The sequence below is a fragment of the Somniosus microcephalus genome, chromosome 9 (genome assembly GCF_052327205.1).
Source record: "Somniosus microcephalus isolate GS21.2 chromosome 9, FLI_Smic_1.0, whole genome shotgun sequence".
Lineage (NCBI taxonomy): Eukaryota > Metazoa > Chordata > Chondrichthyes > Squaliformes > Somniosidae > Somniosus > Somniosus microcephalus.
In genome coordinates, this window is record NC_140995.1 from 170378870 (window position 1) to 170401124 (window position 22255).

General features: G+C 40.1%; 2 protein-coding genes across 7 annotated transcripts in view; both read right to left on the minus strand.

Annotated features, from left to right (window-relative positions):
- The window catches only part of eif2b4 (eukaryotic translation initiation factor 2B, subunit 4 delta), a 293112-nt gene that overhangs the window by 188561 nt on the left and 82296 nt on the right, over window positions 1–22255 (minus strand). The gene's annotated exons all lie outside the window — the stretch shown is intronic.
- snx17 (sorting nexin 17) overlaps window positions 1–22255 on the minus strand; it is a 93532-nt gene that overhangs the window by 16862 nt on the left and 54415 nt on the right. For 3 of the 5 annotated variants that reach the window (XM_085997493.1, XM_085997494.1, XM_085997492.1), the window contains exon 15: window positions 20179–20257. In XM_085997493.1, the coding sequence (XP_085853619.1) occupies window positions 20179–20257 (79 nt within the window). Of the gene's footprint in view, window positions 1–12529; window positions 20258–22255 lie in introns of those variants that run through there. The other 2 variants (XM_085997497.1, XM_085997496.1) reach the window with 1 other exon arrangement.

Below are 22255 nucleotides of genomic sequence, written 5' to 3' on the forward strand. Positions count from 1 at the left end.
AGGTAGTCCCACAGGGCTGTTAGGGAGGGAGTTCCAGGATTTTGACCCAGCGACGATGAAGGAACGGCGATTTACTTCTAAGTCAGGATGGTGTGTGACTTGGAGGGGAACTTGGAGGTGGTGGTGTTCCCATGCGCCTGCTGCCCTTGTCCTTCTAGGTGGAAGAAGTCGCGGGTTTGGGAGGTGCTGCCGAAGAAACGTTGGCGAGTTGCTGCAGTGCATCTTGTAGATGGTACACACTGCAGCCATGGTATGCCGGTGGTGGAGGGAGTGAATGTTTAAGGTGGTGGATGGGGTGCCAATCAAACAGGCTGCTTTGTCCTGGAGGGTGTCGAGCTTCTTGAATGTTGTTGCAGCTGCACTCATCCAGGCAAGGGGAGAGTATTCCATCACACTCCTGACTTGTGCCTTGTAGATGGTGGAAAGGCTTTGGGGAGTCAGGAGGTGAGACACTCGCTGCAGAATACCCAGCCTCTGACCTGCTCTTGTTGCCACAGTATTTATGTGGCTGGCCCAGTTAAGTTTCTGGTCAATGGTGACCCCCCGGATGTTGATGGTGGGGGATTTGGCGATTGTAATGCCGTTGAATGTCAAGGGAGATGGTTAGATTCTCACTTGTTGGAGATAGTCATTGTGTGTCGCGAATGTTATCTGCCACTTATCAGCCCAAGCCTGAACGTCATCCAGGTCTTGTTGTATGCGGGCATGGACTGCTTCATTATCTGAGGAGTTGTGAATGGTGCTGAACACTGTGCAGTCATCAGCGAACATCCCCATTTCTGACCTTATGTTGGAGGGAAGGTCATTGATGAAGCAGCTGAAGATGGTTGGGCCTAGGACACTGCTCTGAGGAACCCCTGCAGCGATGTCCTGAGGCTGTGATGATTGACCTTCAATCACCACAACCATCTTCCTTTGTGGTAGGTATGACTCCAGCCAGTGGAGCGTTTTCCCCCTGATTCCCATTGACTTCAGTTTTACTAGGGCTCCTTGATGCCACTCTCGGTCAAATGCTGCCTTGATGTCAAGGGCAGTCACTCTCACCTCACCTCTGGAATTCAGCTCCTTTGTCCATGTTTGGACCAAGGCTGTAATGAGGTCAGGAGCCGAGTGGTCTTGGCGGAACCCAAACTGGGCATCAGTGAGCAGGTTATTGGTGAATAAGTGCCGCTTGATAGCACTGTCAATGACACCTTCCATCACTTTGTTGATGATTGAGAGTAGACTGATGGGGCGGTAATTGGCCAAGTTGGATTTGTCTTGTTTTCTGTGGACAGGACATGCCTGGGCAGTTTTCCACATTGTCAGATAGGTAGAAACATAGAAAAATAGGAGTAGGAGTAGGCCATTCGGACCTTCGAGCCTGCTCCGCCATTCAACACGATCATGACTGATCCTCTATCTCAATACCATATTCCTGCTCTCTCCCCATACCCTTTGATGCCTTTTGTGTCTAGAAATCTTCTTAAATATATTCTTAAATATATTCAGTGACTTGGCCTCCACAGCCTTCTGTGGTAGAGAATTCCACAGGTTCACCACCCTCTGAGTGAAGAAATTTCTTGTCATCTCAGTCCTAAATGTCCTACCCCGTATCCTGAGACTGTGACCACTCGTTCTAGACCCCCCAGCCAGGGGAAACATCCTCCCTGCATCCAGTCTGTCTAGCCCTGTCAGAATTTTATACATTTCAATGAGATCCCCTTTCATTCTTCTAAACTCTAGTGAATACAGGCCTAGTTGACCCAATCTCTCCTCATATGACAGTCCTGCCATCACAGGAATCAGTCTGGTGAACCTTCGCTGCACTCCCTCTATGGCAAGTATATCCTTTTTTAGGTAAGGAGACCAAAACTGCACACAGTACTCCAGGTGTGGTCTCACCAAGGCCCTGTACAACTGTAGTAAGACATCCTTGCTCCTGTACTCAAATCCTCTTGCAATGAAGGCCAACATACCATTTGCCTTCCTAACTGCTGCATGTTTGCTTTCAGTGACTGGTGTACAAGGACACCCAGGTCCCTTTGTACATCAACATTTCCCAATCTATCACCATTTAAATAATATTCTACCTTTCTGTTTTACCTACCAAAGTGGATAACTTCACATATATCCACATTATACTGCATCTGCCATGTATTTGTCCACTCACTCAACTTGTCTAAATTGCCTTGAAGCCTCTTTGCATCCTCCTCACAACTCGCAATCCCACCTAGTTTTGTGTCATCAGCAAACTTGGAAATATTATATTTCATTCCCTCATCCAAATCATTGATATATACTGTATTGTGAATAGCTGGGGCCCAAGCACTGATCCCTGTGGTACCCCACTAGTCACTGCCTGCCACCCTGAAATAACCCCATTTATTCCTACTCTGTTTCCTGTCTGTTAACCAATTTTCAATCCATGCCAGTATATTACCCTCAATCCCATGTGCTTTAATTTTGCACACTAACCTCTTATGTGGGACTTTATCAAAGGCCTTCTGAAAATCCAAATACACCACACACACTGGTTCTCCCTTATCCTACCTCAAAAAACTCCAGTAGGTTTGTCAAACACGATTTCCTTTTCATAAATCCATGTTGACTTTGTCTAATCCTGTTGATATTTTCTAAGTGTCCTGTTATCACATCCTTTATAATAGACTCTAGCATTTTCCCTACTACTGATGTTAGGCTAACCAGTCTGTAGTTCCCTGTTTCCCCTCTCTCTCCTTTTTTAAATAGTGGGGTTACATTTGCCACCCTCCAATCTGCAGGAACTGTTCCATAATGTATAGAATTTTGGAAGATGACAATCAATGCATCCACTATTTCCATGGCTATCTCTTTTAGTACTCTGGGATGTAGAGTATCAGGCCCTGGGGATTTATCGGCTTTCAGTCCCATTAATTTCTCCAGCGCTATTTTTTTTTTAACTAATACTAATTTCCTTTAATTCCTCCTTCTCGCTAGACCCTTGGTCCCCTAGCATTTCTGGGAAGTTATTTGTGTCCTCTTCTTTGAAGACAGAACCAAAGTATTTGTTTAATTGCTCTGCCATTTCCTTGTTCCCCATTATAAATTCTCCCATTTCTGACTGTAAGGGACCTACATTTGTTTTCACAAATTGTTTTCTTTTTACATACTTGTAGAAGCTTTTACAGTTTGCTTTTATGTTCCTTGCAAGTTTACTCTCATACTCTATTTTTCCCCTCTTAATCAATCTCTTGGTCCTTTTTTGCTGAATTCTAAACTGCTCCCAATCCTCAGGCTTGCTACTTTTTCTGGCAACTTTATATGACTCCTCTTTGGATCTAATACTATCCTTAATTTATTTTGTTAGCCATGGTTGGGCCGCTTTTCCTTTTGTGTTTTTGCGCCAGAAAGGAATGTATAACTGTTGCAATTCATGCATTCATTCCTTAAATGTTAGCCATTGCCTATTCACCATCAAGCCTTTTAATGAAGCTCCCAAATCTATCATAATCAACTCACTCCTCATACCTTCGTAGTTTCCTTTGTTTAGATTTAGGACCCTAGTTTCGGATTGGACTACTTCACTTTCCATCTTAATGAAGAATTCTATCATGCTATGATCACTCTTCCCTAAAGGACCCCGCACAACAAGATTATTCATTAACCCCTTCTCATTGCATAATACGCAATCTAGGATAGCCTGTTCCCTAGTTGGCTGCTCAATGTACTGGTCTAAAAATCCATCTCGTACACACTCCAAGAATTCATCCTCCACAGTATTATTGCTAATTTGGTTTGGCCAGTCTATATGTAGATTAAAGTCACCCATGATTACTGTAGTACCCTTGTTACATGCATCTCTAATTTCCTGTTTGATGCCATCCCCTACATTACCACTACTGTTTGGAGGCCTATAGACAATCCCCACCAATATTTTCTGCCCCTTGGTGCTTCTTAGCTCCACCCAGACTGATTCTACATCTTGATTTTCTGAGCCAATATCCTTTCTCACTGTTGCTCTGATTGCATCGTTTACGAACACCACCCCACCTCCTTTTCCTTTTTGCCTGTCCTTCCTAAATATCGAATATCCTTGGATATTTAGCTCCCAGCCATGTCTCCTTAATTGCAATGATATCGTATCTGTTTACATCTATTTGCACTGTTAATTCATCTACCTTATTATGAATGCTTCATGCACTCAGATACAGTGCCTTTAGATTTGTCTTTTTAACATTTTTAGACATCTTAACATTTTTTTGTACGGTGGCCCTATTTGTCTTATTACCATTTTTTCTTACCCGGACCCTATTTGTTTGTGCACTCTTTTGTTTGTACACTCTGTCCCTCCCTGACACAATCTGGTTATCCTTACTCCAATCACTTTCCTGCACTGCTTCCTTGCCTTTTCTCATTAGCTTTCTCTCCACCAGGACACCCCCCCCTTATTTAGTTTAAAGCCCTATCTACCTCCCTAGTTACTCGATTCGCACAAACTCTGGTTCTAGCATGGTTCAGGTGTAGTCCGTCCCAACGGAACAGATGCCAGTGTTGTAGCTGTACTGGAACAGCTTGGCTAGAGATGCGGCTAGTTCTGGAGCACAAGTCTTCAGCACGATAGCCTTTGCTGTATCCAGTGCGCTCAGTCGTTTCTTGATATCATGTGGAGTGAATCGAATTGGTTGAAGACTGGCTTCTGTGATGGTGGGGATCTCCGGAGTAGGCCGATATGGATAATCCACTCAGCCCTTCTGGCTGAAGATGGTTGCAAAAGCTTCAGCCTCTTTTGCACTGACGTGCTGGGCTCCACCATCATTGAGGATGGGGATATTCATGGAGCCACCTCCTCCCATTTGTTGTTTCATGGTCCACCACCATTCAGGACTGGATGGGGCAGGACTGCAGAGCTTTGATTTGATCCATTGATTGTTTGATCGCTTAGCCCCATCTATAGCAGCCCCGCTTCACAAGACTTGCCCCTGAAGCGTACCCCTGGGCAATGAGTGCAACCCCCGGCGCTGTCAGTTTGTGGCTCTAAGACTCTCCACTCCCCTGCCCTCTAATCATCGATCTCCCACACCCCAGGATCGGACACTGCCGATTTCGATCTCCGCCTCCTTTCCCCGACCGCCGAGTTGTCTCCCAGTGCCAAATCGGCCCTCGCAGCTGGCCGGCTGCGTGCTAATGAGGCCCGGACACCTGGAGGGTCCGCCGCCCGCCCGATTAGCACAGCAGCCAGCGAGTCCTCGCGGTTAGTTTCTAATCCTTGTGTTGACCCCCAGAGCTGGAGTGTTAGAAATTGTTTGACACCTACAGAATGTTGGAAAACTGTACTTTTTGTTATGTAAGCTTTGGCAATATGGTTCCCTGTAAACTTTCATGCCAATAAAGCATTTGAATTGAATTGAATTGACAGATGACTGATCTGACCTAATCCTCTATCAACCTGTACCATCCCACAGCTCATCCTTTCAACATAAAAATCTGGAACCGGAGATAAACCTCCCAACGTGAGACTGTCAGCGAATCTAGTGAGGTTTTCCATTACCATTACAATAAAAAGGCTCAAACAGAAGCAAATAGAGCAACATCAAGCGAAAAGACACTGGATAGCTTTGGCCATTTGTGTAATACTTATGACCGAAGAACTGGTTGGTGAGTACATTATAACAGTGACTACGCTTCAAAAGTACATCATTGGCTGTAAAGCGCTTTAAATCATAGAATCATTTTCTGGGGACAGTCCCCAGACGAGGTACTGTGGCCCAGGGCAAACATTTTTCACTAAACTCTTCCGCGAAGTGTACCCCCGTGCTGTTAGTTTGTGGCTTTAAGGCTAAATTAAAACAACTTGCACAATGACCAGGGTGACTCGCTGCGTATGCGCGACCGGGCGGTCTTTATGCGCATGTTTCGGTTGTTGTTTGAGTTTCCGGCTGATCTCGTGCTGCTGGATTGTCGGCGCCAGAAGTGCGTGGGAGCACGGCAACCGGAGCAGGTGGGGGAGAGGCCGTGGGGGGAGGGCCCAGTCAGTCACCTTTTGGGGGGGGTGCTAATCCTAGACACTATGTGGGAGGGACTCAGGTGTGATCTCGGTCAGGGGGCCGGGGGCGTCAGGTGTCTGAATGCACTTTAGTGTGAGGTCACATCTGTGGTAAGTATATGCACATTTGTTTTGCTTTTGTAGTATATGTGCAACTGTTAAAACATAGGCTGCTAAAAAGGTTTGCCTCGCTACGCTGCACAACCTACATTTTCCATCCTGGCTACTTTGCTGTGCTCCTACCCTATGTGTCCCTGGATTCGGTTTAAAAAATATGGTTACACTGTTCTTACACCCCCTTTAAAATTGCACCATTTAGTTTATAATGCTTCTCCAAATTTTCCCTACAACAATGAATCATTTCACACTTCTCTGCATTAAATTTCATCTGCCATGTGTCTGACTATTTCACCGGTCTATGTCCTCCTGAAGTCTGTTACAATCCACCTCACTGTTAATTACATTTCCAAGTTTTGTGTCATCTACAAGCTTTGATATATATTAATAACCTAGGGCATAATTTCAAAGAACAGTGGTCCCAACACCGACCCCTGGCAGACACCACTGCACACTTCCCTCCAGTCTGAAAAACAACTGTTCACTACTCTCTGCTTTGTCCCTTAGCCAATTTCGTATCCTCACAGCCACTGCCCCTTTAATCCCAAGGGCTTCAATTTTGCTAACAAGTCTATTATACGGTACTTTATCAAACACCTTTTGAAAGTCCCTATACACATCAACCTTCATCCACCCTCTCCATTACTTCAAAGAACTCAAATCAAGTTAGTCAAACACGATTTGCCTTTAACAAATCTGTGCAGTCTTTCATTTATTAACCTGTATTTTTCCAAATGCCAATTAATTGTGTGCCCGGATTGATGTCTCTAAAAGTTGTCCCACTGCCGACATTAGGCTGACTGGCCTGTAATTGCCAGATTTATCCCTCATCCCCTTTTTTTGAACATGGGTGTAATATTTGCAATCATCCAGTCCTCTGGCACCATTCCCATGTCTAAGGAGGATTGGAAGAATGTGGCCAGAGCCTGCACAATTTCCACCCTTCCCTCAGCAAGCGAGGATGTATCCCATCCGGGCCGGGTGACTTTTCTACTTTGAGCACTGCCAACCTTTTAAGTACCTCCTCTTTATTTTTATCCTATCCAATTGCTCTACTACCTCCTCCGTTACTGTGATATTGGCAGCAGCATCATCTTTTGTGAAGATAGATGCAAAGTAGTAATTTAGTACCTTGGCTATGCCTTCTGCCTCCGCAAGACGATCTCCTTTATGGCCCCCAATTAGCCCCATCCTTCCTTTGACTACCCTTTTAATATTTATATGTTTATAAACACTTTTAGGTTCCCTTTTATGTTAACTTCTAATCTATTCTCATACACTCTTTGCCCCTCTTATTTCCTTTTTCAGTTCTCCCCTGTACTTTTTGTATTCAGGTTGGTTCTCTGCTGAATTATGAACCAAACATTTATCATAAGCCTCCTTTTTCTGTTGCATTTTCATCTCTATCTTCAGTTATCCAGGAAGCTCTAGCTTTGGATGCCCTTCCTTTCTCCCTTGTGGGAATGTCTCTCAGCAGTACCCAAACTATCTCCTCTTTAAAGGGCTTCCATTGCTTATTTACTGTTTTACCTGCCAATCTTGGATACAAATCCATCTGGGCCAGATCCCTTTTCCACTCACTGAAATTGGCCCTCCTTCCGTTGAAGATTTTCATATTTGATTTTGCCTTGCCCATAACTACTCTAAACTTGATAGTGATCTCTATTTCCCAAATGCTCTCCCAATGAAATATGCTCCACTTCATTCCCTAGAACTAGATCCAGCATTGCTTCCTTCTTCGTTGGGCTAGAAACATACTGATCAAGAAAGTTCTCATACACATTTCAGGAATTCTTCCCCCTCTTTGCCCTTTATACTGTTATTTTCCCAATCTATATTAGGATAATTGAAGTTGCCCATTATCACTGCTCTAAAGTTTTTCCATCTTTCTGCAATTTGCAGTGTAATAGCTCCAAAGAACAAAAGATAAAAAATAGGAGTAGGCCATTCGGCCCCTCAAGGCTCCTCCGCCATTCAATAAGATCATGGCTGATCTGATCTTGGCCTCAACTCCACTTTTCCGCCTGTTCCCCATAACTCTCGACTCCCCTGTAGTTCAAATGTTTGAATATGTTCAAGGCAGAGATTGACAATGACTCAGCCTCCACAGCTCTCTGGGGTAGAGAATTCCAAAGATTCATGACCCTGAGAGAAGAAATTCCTCCTCATCTCCGTCTTAAATGGGCGACCCCTTACCCTGAAACTATGCCCCCGAGTTCTATGATTCCCCCATGAGGGGAACATCCTCTCAGCATCTACCCTGTCAATCCCCCTCAGAATCTTATATGTTTCAATAAGATCACCTCTCATTCTTCTAAACTCCAATGAGTATAGGCCCAACCTGCTCAACCTTGTCATACGTCAACCCCTTCATCCCAGGAATCAACCTCGTGAACCTTCTCTGAACTGCCTCCAATGCAAGTATATCCCTCCTTAAATGAGACCAAAACTGTACGCAGTACTCCAGGTGTGGTCCCACCAACGCCCTGTACAGTTGTAGCAAGACTTCCCTACTTTTGTACTCCAGCTCCCTTGCAATAAAGGCCAACATTCAATTTGCCTTCCTAATTACTTGCTGTGCCTGTATGCTAACTTTGTGTTTCATGTACGAGGACACCCAGATCCCTGTGTACCGTAGCATTCTGTAGTCTCTCTCCATTTAAATATTATGTTTTCCATTCTTCCTAGCAAAGTGGATAACCTCACATTTTCCCACATTGTACTCCATCTGCTTGCCTACTCACTTAACCTATCTATATCTGTCTTCTTCACGACTTGCTTTCCCACCTATCTTTGTATCATCAGCAAATTTGGCTACAGTACACGTGGTCCCTTCATCCAAGTCATTAATATAGAATGTAAATAGTTGAAGCCCCAGCACTGATCCCTGTGGCAGCCTTGTTTGAGCCAGGTCTCCGTTACTGCCACTGTATCATAAAAGTTTTTAGTTAAAAGGGGAATCCTACTAGAGGTTTAATAGGGGTGTGTTAATCTGATCCGAATCCCGAATCCCATTCTGAATTTTGGCTAAAGTTTCCTAGATTCAACAGAAAAGGGAAGCTGGTCAGCAGATATGTTGTTTGGCCCAGCTGCAGACTAATAAAGATATTCCTGACATCACTAAAAAGGCATGGGACAGACTTTCTCCTTGTAGAGGGATTGCAGACCCGCTACTGGTTCAAAGTAATTAAGGTAGTTTCTTCAGGCCCTAAACACCAAGGTACAATGCTACTTTCAGGTTTTCTTTCCTTAGCTTCTGGTCAAGTTACACAGCACCCAACACCGTAATCCAAAATTAGAAGCAGAATGGGGAGGATAGAGCTCATTGAAAGTAGCTGCTATAAGAGTGGGAGGACAAAATAGCAGTTAAACATCTAAAAAAAAATCAAAGTATCTAATAGCAAATGATTGCAACTAAACTTCATTTATCAATTAATACTATATTATAAATAAATAAAAAAGGTGGTGCAAATGTTTCTCAAAAAGCACATTTATCGCATCATAGCTTACTGTCTGAATTTAGCTACACTAATGAGGTAGAATTTCCACTGGAGTTGTATGGGGAACAGGAGTACCTCTAGCAGACATTGGTGGGAAATTGCACTGGAACCAGTTCTACAATGATCATTTCCAGGCGTTCCTGCTGATTTGGGGGGTGAGGCAGGGATGCATGTAACTGCACCACCCATATATGTACTGGCATATTAAAATATGCAAATGAAAAAGTTGTTTCTGCACCATAGCAACACTGGAGCTAGTTGGTTCCTGGGGTTTAGAGTTGCTATGTTGAGGGGATGTGGAAGACAAGTACAGGGAACATTTAAAAGTTAAATGCCATAAAAGCCTATTCAATTAATAAGAGCAATCAATTGGCTTAGGTACTTGACAAAAACGAGTAGCAGAGACTGAAACACTGTTGTAGTCGGCCTCAGAGGCTTGCCACAACCAATCTCCACCCCGAACTCCGGGCAGAGATGCCTGTAAAGGCCAGGAAGTCAACCAGAAATATTTAAACAATCCTAATCCAGGAAATCAATTTAAGTCAGTTGTGCATCTTTGCAATGGACAGAGGTCCTGCCATACTGAAGGGTGCATCCTAATTTCACTGAAGCATGCTATCTGGGCCAAAGTATATATATTAATATACAATAGATTTGCAAGTTTACAGGGTGCAGCACACCAAACAAACTTTTGCACTGGAGCCCATATTAACAAAATCTCTATCTATAGAGGCAGAATTAAGAAATCTAGAGAAGATAAAGAGAGAAGCCAAATGTTGAAAATAACATTCAAACACAAAAAATGCTATATCAAAATGTAAAAAAGACTAATTTCAGGTGGGGCCAGTTCCGATGAAAGATCCCACCTGAAATGAAAATCTTTCTATTTCAGATAACTGCCAATCTGCTGTGCATTTTGTTTTTCTTCGTCAAAGAAAACACATTCAAAATAATGTGCCTATGGCATTCATGTGGTAGATGAAAGGTCATCGACCTGAAAAGTTAACTTTGTTTCTTTCTCTACATATGCCGCCTAACCTGCGGAGTATTTCCAGCATGGTTTTTATTTCCAATTTCCAGCATCTGCAGTATTTTCTTTTTGACAAATTGGTTGGATTTCATTTCCATCAGTTTACAATAGCACGGTTTGTCAACCTGCTTTTTTCTACCATCAGGCTCCTGGGTCAGAGGCAGACTTTTGTCAGTTTTTCATGCTTCTCTTTATCCCCTTTAGCTATTTACACACTCTTATTGGGCCATAATTTGCGGTCCCTATGGGTGCATACGCGCCTGTCAGGGCTGCGCAAGTTCCAGGTTTAGGCATGCGTGAAAACCCGGAACTTGCAATGTCAAGAATTTTCTTCAGATCCTCCACATCCCCGGGAAAAGGGCATCCGCAGGCAGAGAGTTGGGCTATCTGCCAAACTTCTGTCCAGCAAATGCCTGTGAAACTCTTGACTGGTTTTTATTATAAATTAAAAATCTGTACATAAGGCAAGTTTATTTTTAGCCCCTTTAAAACATTTAAATTTATTTTTCAAAAAAGGTTTTAAATATTTAAATGGCATTTTAATTAATTTTAAATATGTATTTTTTGGGGTATTCCCATTTATGCTTACGGGGTTTCCTTCGTTCATTGGTTGGGCCGGCCCACATGCGCCCCTGCGATATGTGGGCCTCTACCCGCGGGTACCACGAGCGGCCCAGAACCGCGAGTCTCCATACCACCCGGTACGCAGGTTTTATTTGAGGATTGGAGGCATTGCCCCGTTGGAAGCCTGACTGCAAATTCAGGGCCATTACGTTTTTTTTTTTTTTTATTATAATTTCTCGATCTCAGGATTCCTCCATTTGTTTCATGTGAATATCACTTCTCCCATTTACCAGCATCTGCAGTATTTTGCTATCCTCCCATTTACCATCCCGTTCTCCACACCGTAACACTTTACATGTTATTTCCTTTCCGTTGTGTGGCTGTCTCCCCCTCATTTCTTTTTAAATGTTCATCAGTAATGGCCTAGCAATTGTGGTTGGAGGCGTACCTCCGGAGTACACCTCTGACCTGCAAAACATTTACGAATTTAACTCCAGGCTGCAAAAAGTTACGGTCGCGGGCCTCCAGCAGCGTAAATCCCCATGGATCCCAGACGGTTTGGAAGCATCCTTGGGATCACGAGCCCCTGGTCCTCCAATGATGATGGAGAATAATATTGCAATCATTTACAAAGGGAATCCCCAAATAATTATACAATTTACACAGTCAAATGATTATAAATGTACCAAATTGCAATTTTATTCATAAGTCCCTTCACCAACTTCAGTAAAAATTTAATTTTGATCATTTAAAATATCTTAATCCGGGCCAACATTTACATAAACTTATTTAAAAAGTGTGCGCATAAGTTTGATTTTTAAATATTTTATTTAAGCCTTCTATGTACCCTTATGCTGATGAAAGCAGGCCCTACGCCTACTTTTACCGTAAGAGTTGCGTGGGTAGATAGCCCAACTCTGCACCAGCAATACTCATTTTTCAGCCAGCTTGGATGATATGTCAATGCATACTTTTAACAGATTGCAACTTCCTGATTTCTCACAGTACCTCCGGTCACTGTCAAAGAGAAAACAACACGTACTCAGATTATAAAGACATTGCAATTTCAGGACCAATATCTTCCAGTCCAGAGCTGGGGTCTATAGCCAAACCGTTTAATTTTATTCTTTGCACAGACCCGACCTGTGGAGTGTTTCCTGCACTTTTTTTGTTATACCTAAAGATATACATGGATGTGGTACTGTATGCAACATAAAGAGAACGGGTACATTTGAGTTATATAAAAAAAGTGCTTTGGTTCTGAGCATATTTCAATAAAAGGCAATTACTCAAAAGAATATACAAAAATAAAAATCACATTATGAAAATAGTTTTATTTGCATATTACACAATTCAAGCATTTTTATACAAATTTAAGTCTACTTATTCATGAAATTTCTGCTGGTATAGATACATACAGGAAAACAAGCTATAATACAGAACAACTAGGCAATTAGTGTTACATTAAGGTGCATTAGCATTTATTGGATACTGAGGATAAGATAGTCACACAACTTTTATGCCACAAGATCAGTCTTACAGCATGAAGGTTAGACAAAGCAAGTAGTGCAATACCATTTATTGTAACACATGATCTAAAGTATGCAATCTTTTACAATGGCATCAGGTGAGAAACAAATGGCAAGCACAAAGGAAACTGTTCAACCCTCAACGTGCTGAAAACAATATGGAGAATAGAAATCCATATGGAGGCTATGCATTAATCCTAAAACTTTTGAATACTTCAATTCATATTGGTCCAGTTATAAAATTTACTTCAGTCAACCTAACTCCAACATCACCTTATCAGATTTTATATAGCAAGAATTAGAATTCTTTTAAAGACATATCCACCCCAGTTACCACTCTAAATAAAACAAAGCCTATTATTGCAGCCATTTTATTCAGCCTGTGTGAATATAACTAATGTCTGTAACTCTTTGGATCTGGTCTCTTGTTTTTGCCCAGAGGTTTCTTTGCACCAACCTGGTTTTGAGAAACCAACCAGAATGAAGTTTGTTTTAACTCCGATGTTAAGGCTGCACTAATAATAAAAAACGTATTGAAGTAGGAAGGATGATATTTGAAACTGAATTTTATCTGCAACAGGACAAAGCTCATAATATGGCTGACAAAATTCAACGCTTCATTTTCACCCTCTCCACTTGAAGGAACAACATGCACCTCGACACTAGGAACCTAGTCATACACGAGTGCAAACATTCTGGCAAAGGGTTTCACAATTTAAGCACAATGGTAATTACATAAACTGTAAAAAAGTGTCATTCTCTACTAAAGTGCTTCCAAAATGTGACATTTGGTGTCCACATTACATCCACAACAAGTTTATAGGAATACTTTAAATCATCTTAGACTCTGGAACACCAAATGTTAATAAAAGTGCAGCTTGACAGAAGGGGGCAGACTTTAAAAGTATGAAAGCAATGGTTATGAACTTCCCATGGTTTAAAAATGACAGCTGCTTAAGTTTGGAGGAGGATGACAGTTTTCAATGTTCTAGGACTCTTCAGAACTAAGTTAAGGGTGGATTGGAAAAAAGAAACTTGTCAAAATAGGATTCCAAGGAATTTATTCCCATTCTGAAAACACCTTGTACGAGTATGTTTACACATGCTACACAATTCCTACTGAATCATCAAGCAATTTCTTGTATTTTACAAAACTAGATTTGGATTATAGCAGGATTTATCAGCTGCTTTATCAACCAAGTACCCTGGATTTCAAAACTGAGGAAACATCAAATTCCGGTTCTGAAAAATTGCAAGTTTCATTCCATTTTCTTTCCCTGAAGTAAATTTCTAAGTGTGGAATGTTGCAGACATAACACCGACACCAAAACTGTCTTGCTTATCAGTAGAGAATGTGTTGTTATTTAATTTCTATCACTGTTTATGAATTAGGAAGCAATTAAACAAAAGTTAATGAAAAGGCCAAAATAATTAGCCTCACATTCATTGATTGCTCTCTGATAGCACAAGTTGTCATAAGACCATAGGAGACATCTCAATTAACTCAGTACATAATGTAATGTGGCACTAAGTACATCTGAAAATAAAAAATGTCTCCCAACATCTAAATAGGAGACATTAGAAGAGGATACCCAAATGATGGTAGATGCATGCAGACAAAAATCAATTACAGATCAGGCTTTTTAGGCAAGTAAATTGACTTTTAAGGTGCCATACTGTGGCCTGCATTCATGTTCGTAATGTAGACATAATAGATGTATTTAATGCATTTTTGCCAAACTTTCCTGTTTATGGAAAGAGAACTTCTAAAGACATTATACATTCTACAGTACAAAAATAGTTAGCTAATATGTTATAGACTGCAATATAAAACATACGCTTCAATACGCAGAATATTAAGGAACATTCCAAAGTACCTCAGAGCAACCATGCACTTAGCTGCAAGGCCCATCAGAAGTATATGAGCGCATGTCTAATTGCGCTGGATAATTGTAAATATCTTGCTAAACAAAAAAGGAAATTCAAGTCTGAATACATTAAAAGTCCTATTTTGGGAAAGCTGAATTATAAGACTTCCAACATTATTATATAAGCACACATACAAGGACTACAGATATGGACAAAGCACAGTTTGATTGCTTATGCCCTTCTCACATTTATGCCAAGAACAACTGTAGCATAAACCTTATTTTATATAATTGGACAACAGATTCAACTTCTCCATAACTAAACTGGAATGTTTTCTCACACCTCAAAAGGTGCATCAATACAATCAGAATACAATTTATCACCCAGGATTTAGTCTCTATAGATTACCATTATAAATGCAGCATCAAAACTCCTGGGCCTTTCATGTAGGAATCCTACATTAAGCACTTGCAGATTTAAAAACTTAAAATAAAAATCAATGAGGAACAGCAGGTTATATAAGGCATTGTTTCTGCTACTGAATATGTTTCTAAATACTAGATCATTAATATTTATAATTGAAATAAGGAAGACTGACCAATGCAACCCATAACTGGTTGCTTAAACATAACCAACAAATTCCCCAAATAGTTATCAAAAAGTGGAAGTGGGTAGCTTTACTGGACGCTTGGCCACAATTCTTCAGATTAAAAACACTTTTTAAAAAAAAACCTTTTGCATTTTTCAACCAACTTAAATAGCAAGGATCTCTAAATTTTGGTAAAATTGGATCACCTTCTGGTTTGAAGAGGGTTAGAGATTGCATATGATCCATAAAAATGTACTTTATTTACTAATTTCTCAAATGCTGTAGTTCATCTGCGCACTAGTGGTAGCATTTCCTATCATATCAGATGTGGACAAAGGAAATACTATGGGGGTGAATTTCCACTCATCTACTGCAACTTTGGTGGAAGAGCCCCAGAAACGCCAGAAAAAGGGCATGTCTTTTTTCCCCCAGGGTCTCCGTAGCTTTACCCCCACAGACGAAAGGCAGAAACCGTGAAATTCACCCCCATGTCTTTTCCTAACAGACAAATTATGCGCTAAAGGTACTAGCTCCAGAGAAATATCCTGAAAGAATATGGTAAGTTACACTTCACTTCCCTTCCCATCTAATCTAAAAACCATGAGATTTATTATGGTATAAACCCATCTCAAGGGATTGGGTTACTTTAAAAGAGAAGCTCTCCACTAACAGTCTTGATTTTTTTGTACTAATGGTAGGAAGAAAAATGGAAAATACCAGGGCATCTCAATACTATTTTCTTATTTTTTGGAAACCTTTTTAAAAAGGTAGTAAGCACCACACTTGTTAGCATCAGAAACTTCTAAATCAGATTGCCATTTCAGTTTTCTTCCTAGGAATGATCATTTATCAATTTTGACCAGTATGCCAATTATATTTACCAGTAGATTCAGGAACAGTTTATACCCTAGATCTAAAAAATGTGTTGCCTCTTTCCCTACCCCCTGAACCCAAAATATGGTAAAAGCAGTTAAAACTTGAGCTCTAATATACACTCGAGTCTTTCTACCATGGAAGTGGGGAGCATCTTGAGAGGGAGCTCGGTTAATCATTGCACATATTAAACTATACAAGAGTTTTCTAAAATTAAAGCCATTTAAGGATGAAAAAGCAAACCCCATTAGGATAAAAACCAACAAATGTCTGCCTTTTACTGCGTATTTTACTTGTTCAGGTGTCCACAAATTATTTCAGTAGTAGTCACCAGAAAATACAATTTCATAAAATCTTAGCCATTAAAATTTTGGTCTTGAATAGGGAGCCAATGACTACATTGTAGAGATTTAATTGAAGTTCAAAGATGCAGAAAAATTGAATATATTTGGACATTTAAGAAAGAGGAAACAGCAGCCCCCTTTGTGTTGCAGGACATACATCTAGATGGTGTTGTATGCCTCCAACATGAACAGTTTCAATGTTCACGCTAAGTAACAATTTAATGCAACTACAATGGCCTGGCGGTGCATTGAAAGATGAATACTTTATTAGTTGCACTTTTAAAAACTTAATTTCCAGACTTAAATTTCTCCAGTACACCTTCAGTTCTGATGAAGGCTCAAATCATCACATATGTAACCTGTCTGGTTAAGTAGGACTTGATTTTTATATTTTTGGCACTTGATGTTTGAGATTTTTTTCTTCAAAATCATCATGTAAACAATTGGGACTCAACTGTTAATAAAATTATGAGTACATGCATTGGCTATTCCTACAAATTTGTTCACGTTGGCAGCCACTAAACATGTACAGAGATGAGGATTTTAAGCCAAGTATCACTATTGCAGGTAGAACCACAATACAAAAAGGTAACTGTTTTTACAAATTACTATGTAAAAATGCAATATAGTTTAAAGGCAGGTTCTGAACTCTACAATTTGCAAGAGAAAATTAAATGCTAAAAGTCCTCCCCTCTCAAAAATTTAATCTACTGCAAATGCATTCTATAATTATTTGATGACAGTATCCTTTTGTCTGAGTGGGTTGCAAGATTGAAAGCCTTTGATGGTTTCTCTTGCCAATTTAAACCTCTTATGCAGCAATTCCATTTTAGGTTCCACTGCTTTGCAGAGTGCCAAGCACTCCAATTGCTGATAGATGTAATAGAAAACTAATGCAATAGTAATGCAACACAAACTATAGCACTTCATTGGAAACGGGATGAAATTCTTGACATTCTTTTCTCGACACATTATCCACTGTATAGATAGACATGTACAAATCGCTGTGCTCGGAAAATACCGACTTGCTTAAAATTTACATGGTAGAAAACATGTCTAAAAAGAAATCAACTGAAAAAGGAGGCAATTGTCTAAACAAAGAACTATTGAGTACAATTCTGACCGTGTGTTATTTTAGGTGTGTTCTCAACAGGTCTTGATTAGTCATGCTCACCGCAGTAAGAAGACACCTCTGGTGTGACTGGATTCTATCTTTCAGAAAAAATAACCCAAAAATTGTCAAAACTACTAGGTCAATACCCTTTCCTCTCCCAGAAAAATCCTGGAAGCAAAGTCTGCAATGCCAATTTACACATGCACAGTGACATCACAATGATTCATCATCACAATGTGTCAGATTTTACTTTTGATCATTTATTTTATGTTCCACAGTTGTTCATTGTTATTACCTACTGTTTTGAATTCAACACTTCCCTACTATTCTGCATTTTTGATTTTTTCTGCTAAGTACTACAATTTTCAGTTACCCCTTTCCCACTGCAGTATTTCTATAAATGTAATCACTGCATTTACTGATCATCAGAGATAGGTTTACAATAGAACATCTTCTGACTTTTCATATCTCTATGTTGAAAATTATGTGTGAGCTGACTAATCAATGACTGGAATCAAGGCAACACAAGGTTTATGAATATAGTTGTATAGGCATCAATTTTTTTTTCTTTGGGCGATTTAAAATGGCTTCTTATCCTAAAAGATAGTTAAAAGTAAAATAAAAGGCATCAACAAATTTGGCACCAACATTACATATTGTACTAAGTAGTTTTAGGGGTAGGGAAGGGGTATTCTAGAAGGACTTGATCTAACATTTTATTAATACTATCTATGATTGATATCAGTTAAGTACAGTGCCATTACCAGAATGCTAGTATGAAAGAGTGTGACAGCATTAAACAGCTGTTTAACTGTCAAACAGAGGACTTCAAGGTTTTCAAAGCATATGCATTTATTTTGATCAGACTGGTGGACAGCCAGTGATTTAAAGGATGGTCAAGAGCTGAATTATTGAGGACATCCTCAATAGATGCTTCACCTTGGTAAAAGGTGAAAAATGATATTTTTAGGAACAAAAAGATGACCTGTCTCTTTACTAACATATCAAACAGCATCATACTTGCATGTATACTTATGTGGTCAATATTCGCCAGCCAAGAATCAATCCTCCAGTACCTATGCATACAGAAGTTATTGCATAAAACACTCAAAAGATTAATAGTAGGATACAGTCAGTGTGACTAAGAGGTACTGATCGACAATATTTTCAAGAGGGTGGATGTACTCATTAGAACACTGGCAAATTTCTAGTTTAAAAAAATAAATTAATATTTCACAGCTGACTCCACATTAATGATCTACCAGTAAGCATGGACCAAATAATTCACAGTGGAAGTATGGTAAGATCAAACTCAGCTCAGTTGTTCAGTTTGGTACTATGGTTCCAAATATTAACATGTAGTCAAGTGTTAACCAAACAGGTAACAACCCTCTTTTTAGATCTTTCACTGGCCAACAGTGCAATGCTGAGGGCTTCAACAGAATCTATATATTCTGCCGGCTGCTATGCGGTGTGTGAATAATATTTGATCAGTATTATTGAGCTGTTACAATTCTGCTAAAATTGCTATTGTATTGCTTTGGTTTTCCATGTACCTTGTTCTCAAGATGCAGATATTGTACAAATAGATTAGGTTAGCAGGACCATAGGTAAAGCATATTGAAATACAAGTTTGTACCAGTAAGAGGGTTAAAATAATTCAACCCTTCCTAAAAATTTAGGATCAACACTGTGTGGTCTACTCAATGAAAGAGACAGTTGCCTAGATTCAGCCTCCAATATTCTGCCATGGAAGTAGAGAGTGTGGACCAAAATTAAGTGGAATTATCTCAACAGATTTGACTTGTGCAAGTATAGCTTCAGGTCACTAAAGTGGAATTATAGGTATATTATTGCGCAGATAAACACTCGATGAGTTTATACAAATGGAAATCTGATATAGTATGACCCCAGGCCATAAGCCATCAAAATAATATACAAGCACTGCAATGAAGAGTGATAACAAAGCCATTTCAATCTTGCACTGAAATTACAAGATGACAATTGAGAAGCAATGTGTAATAATTTCGCCACCAATAGAAGCAGGCTAAGCTTTTCTTTGCAACTTGGATTACTTGAGCTTTCTACATTTAAGTAGCCAATATGGTGTTATATCCATCTAAAGAAAATCTTTTGTTTATGCTAGCCAGGTGCTGGGGTTTGATAAGGTATTTTATGAAACCACTGCTGTAATTCTGTAAACAAGTTAGTGTCACTATTCATTTTTAAATACAAGACATTACAAGCTAGCTCCATCCAGAACACACCAACTACAAATTTCAGGTATTATTTAGAAATACTGTTAACTTTCATTGATATTTGTGTAAACATAAGAGAATCTTATGAATTTTCAAAACAAATTTGAATCATTGTGCAAAATACTCTAGTAAACGATAATTTGGTGTTAATCATGATCATAAACAAAAGGTCATGACCATTTAACGTTGTTGCTACTTGACATGCGTCGCAATCCATGATGACACCTTCAGAACAGTCACGGTTCAATCCTTCTAGTTAGATTCTGTGCAAACTGATCAGCTGCAAGTGCAAGATTTCTGTTTTTCCCCCAGGCAGTCACTAGAATGGTTCACCTGACAAAAGACTTCACAAATCATCATCCCCGATCCCCTCAAAGGCATAGTTACCATGGATGTCATTAGCACTGATGTCATTGGAGGAATTAGAAGTGCCGATTCCTCGGATGCTAACAGAAGAGAGCTTACTCTGCACGATGCCGAGAGATGTTAAGAGAAAAAAAAACTCAATTAATAATACGTTTCAGTTGACAAGAATCAAAGTTAAAAACATTTAATTCTATTAAAATATTTTATGCCTGCAGAAGCCAACAATGTACTGACATTTTGGTAAATTGAATGAACTGACCAAGTGTATAATTATTGTCGGACTGGGTGTGTAGGTCAGCACAACATTTTGCCATCTCTGTGGCCTAGGTTCAAGTCTAGTCAAGATGAATGGACTGAAATATCTCCTTGGTTGCCATATGACAACTGGAAGAGGTCCTAATTCAAGACACAGCAATTTTAAACAGCAATCAAAACTGTGACTCCGGATAGGATCATAGAATCTTGCAGCACAGGAGGCAATTCGGCCCATCATGCCTGTACTGCCTCTTTGAAAGACCTGTCCAATTTAGTCCCACATCCCAGCTTTTCCCCATAACCCTGCAAATTAGTCCTCTTTAAGCACATGTCCAATTGCCTTTTTAAAGTTCCTATGAAATCTGCTCCCACCATTTTTCCAGGTAGTGCATTCCAGATCTCAGCAACTGAAAAAAATTCTCATTCTCCCTCTTTCTTTTGCCAATTATTTTAATGTTACCTCTGGTTACCAACCCACTTACCAGAGGGAACAGTTTCTCCCTACTTACTCTATCAAAACCCCTCAATTTTGAATACCTCTACTAGGTTTCCCCATAACCTTCTCTGCTCTAGAGACCAATCCCAGCTTCTCTAATCTCTTCACATAACTGAAGTCCCTCATCCTGGTAAACCTGCTCTGTACCCTCTCCAAGGCCTTGACATCCTTCTGAAAATGTGGTGCCAGAATTGTACACAATACTCTAGCTGAGGCCTAACCTGTGATTTGTAAAAATTCAGCATGACTTCCTTGTTTTTGTATTTAATGGCCCTATTTACAAAGCCAAGTATCCCATATGCTTTCTTAACCACCATATCAACTTGTCCTGTTGCCTTCAAAGATTTGTGAATATGCACCCCCAGGTCCCTTCTGCTTTTGCACCCCCTCAAAATGGTACTATTTAGATTATACCGCTCTCCATGTTTTTCCACCAAAAGTGTATCACTTCACACTTATCCGTATTAAATTGCATCTGCCTTGTGTTTGCCCATTTCACCAGTCTATGTCCTCCTGAAGTCTGCTACGATCCTGCTCACTATTTACTACGTTGCCAAGTTTTGTATCATCCGTGAACTTCAAAATTGTACTCGCTATATCCAAGTCATTTATAAATAACAAGAAAAGCAATAGCCTTAAAACTGACCCTAGGGACACTACTGCACACTTCTCTCTAGTCAGAAAAACACCCGTTCACCACTACTCTGCCTCCTATCCCTTAGCCAATTACGTACCCAAGTTACCACCGTTGCTTTAACCCCATGTGCTTCTATTTTTTCAAAAAAGTAGATTATGTGGTACTTTATCAAGTGCCTTTTGAAAGTCCATATATACATCTACTGCAGTACCTTCATCAACCCGCTCAGTTACTTCAAAAGAACTCAATCAGGTTAGGCAGACACTATTTGCCTTTAACAAAGCCAAGCTGGCTGTCCCTTATTAACTCATGTTTCTCCAAGTGAGAATAAATGTTGTCCTCGACAATGGTCTCTAGTAGTTTTCCCACCATTGATGGCTATTCATGCAGGAAAATTGTCTATTAACCTGCTTCCCTAGACTTAAATAATATTCTGAATAGATGTACCATGGAATACAGAAGAATTCTGTTGATAAGCTACTAATCCACGAGAGAAAAACAATTTGATATTTAACAGAAATAAGTGTGACCCCACCCCCACATCTCAACAGTTTGCCTTCTTAATGCTCATTAATAGGTGATGTCTGCAGTATAGTCAAATTACATAGGGAATAAGTATGAGTTAATGATCATTCATATTTATCATGCATTCTCCCAAGAAGCAGCAATCACAGGTGGTTGCTTAATCCAAATGCAGGCCATTTACATCA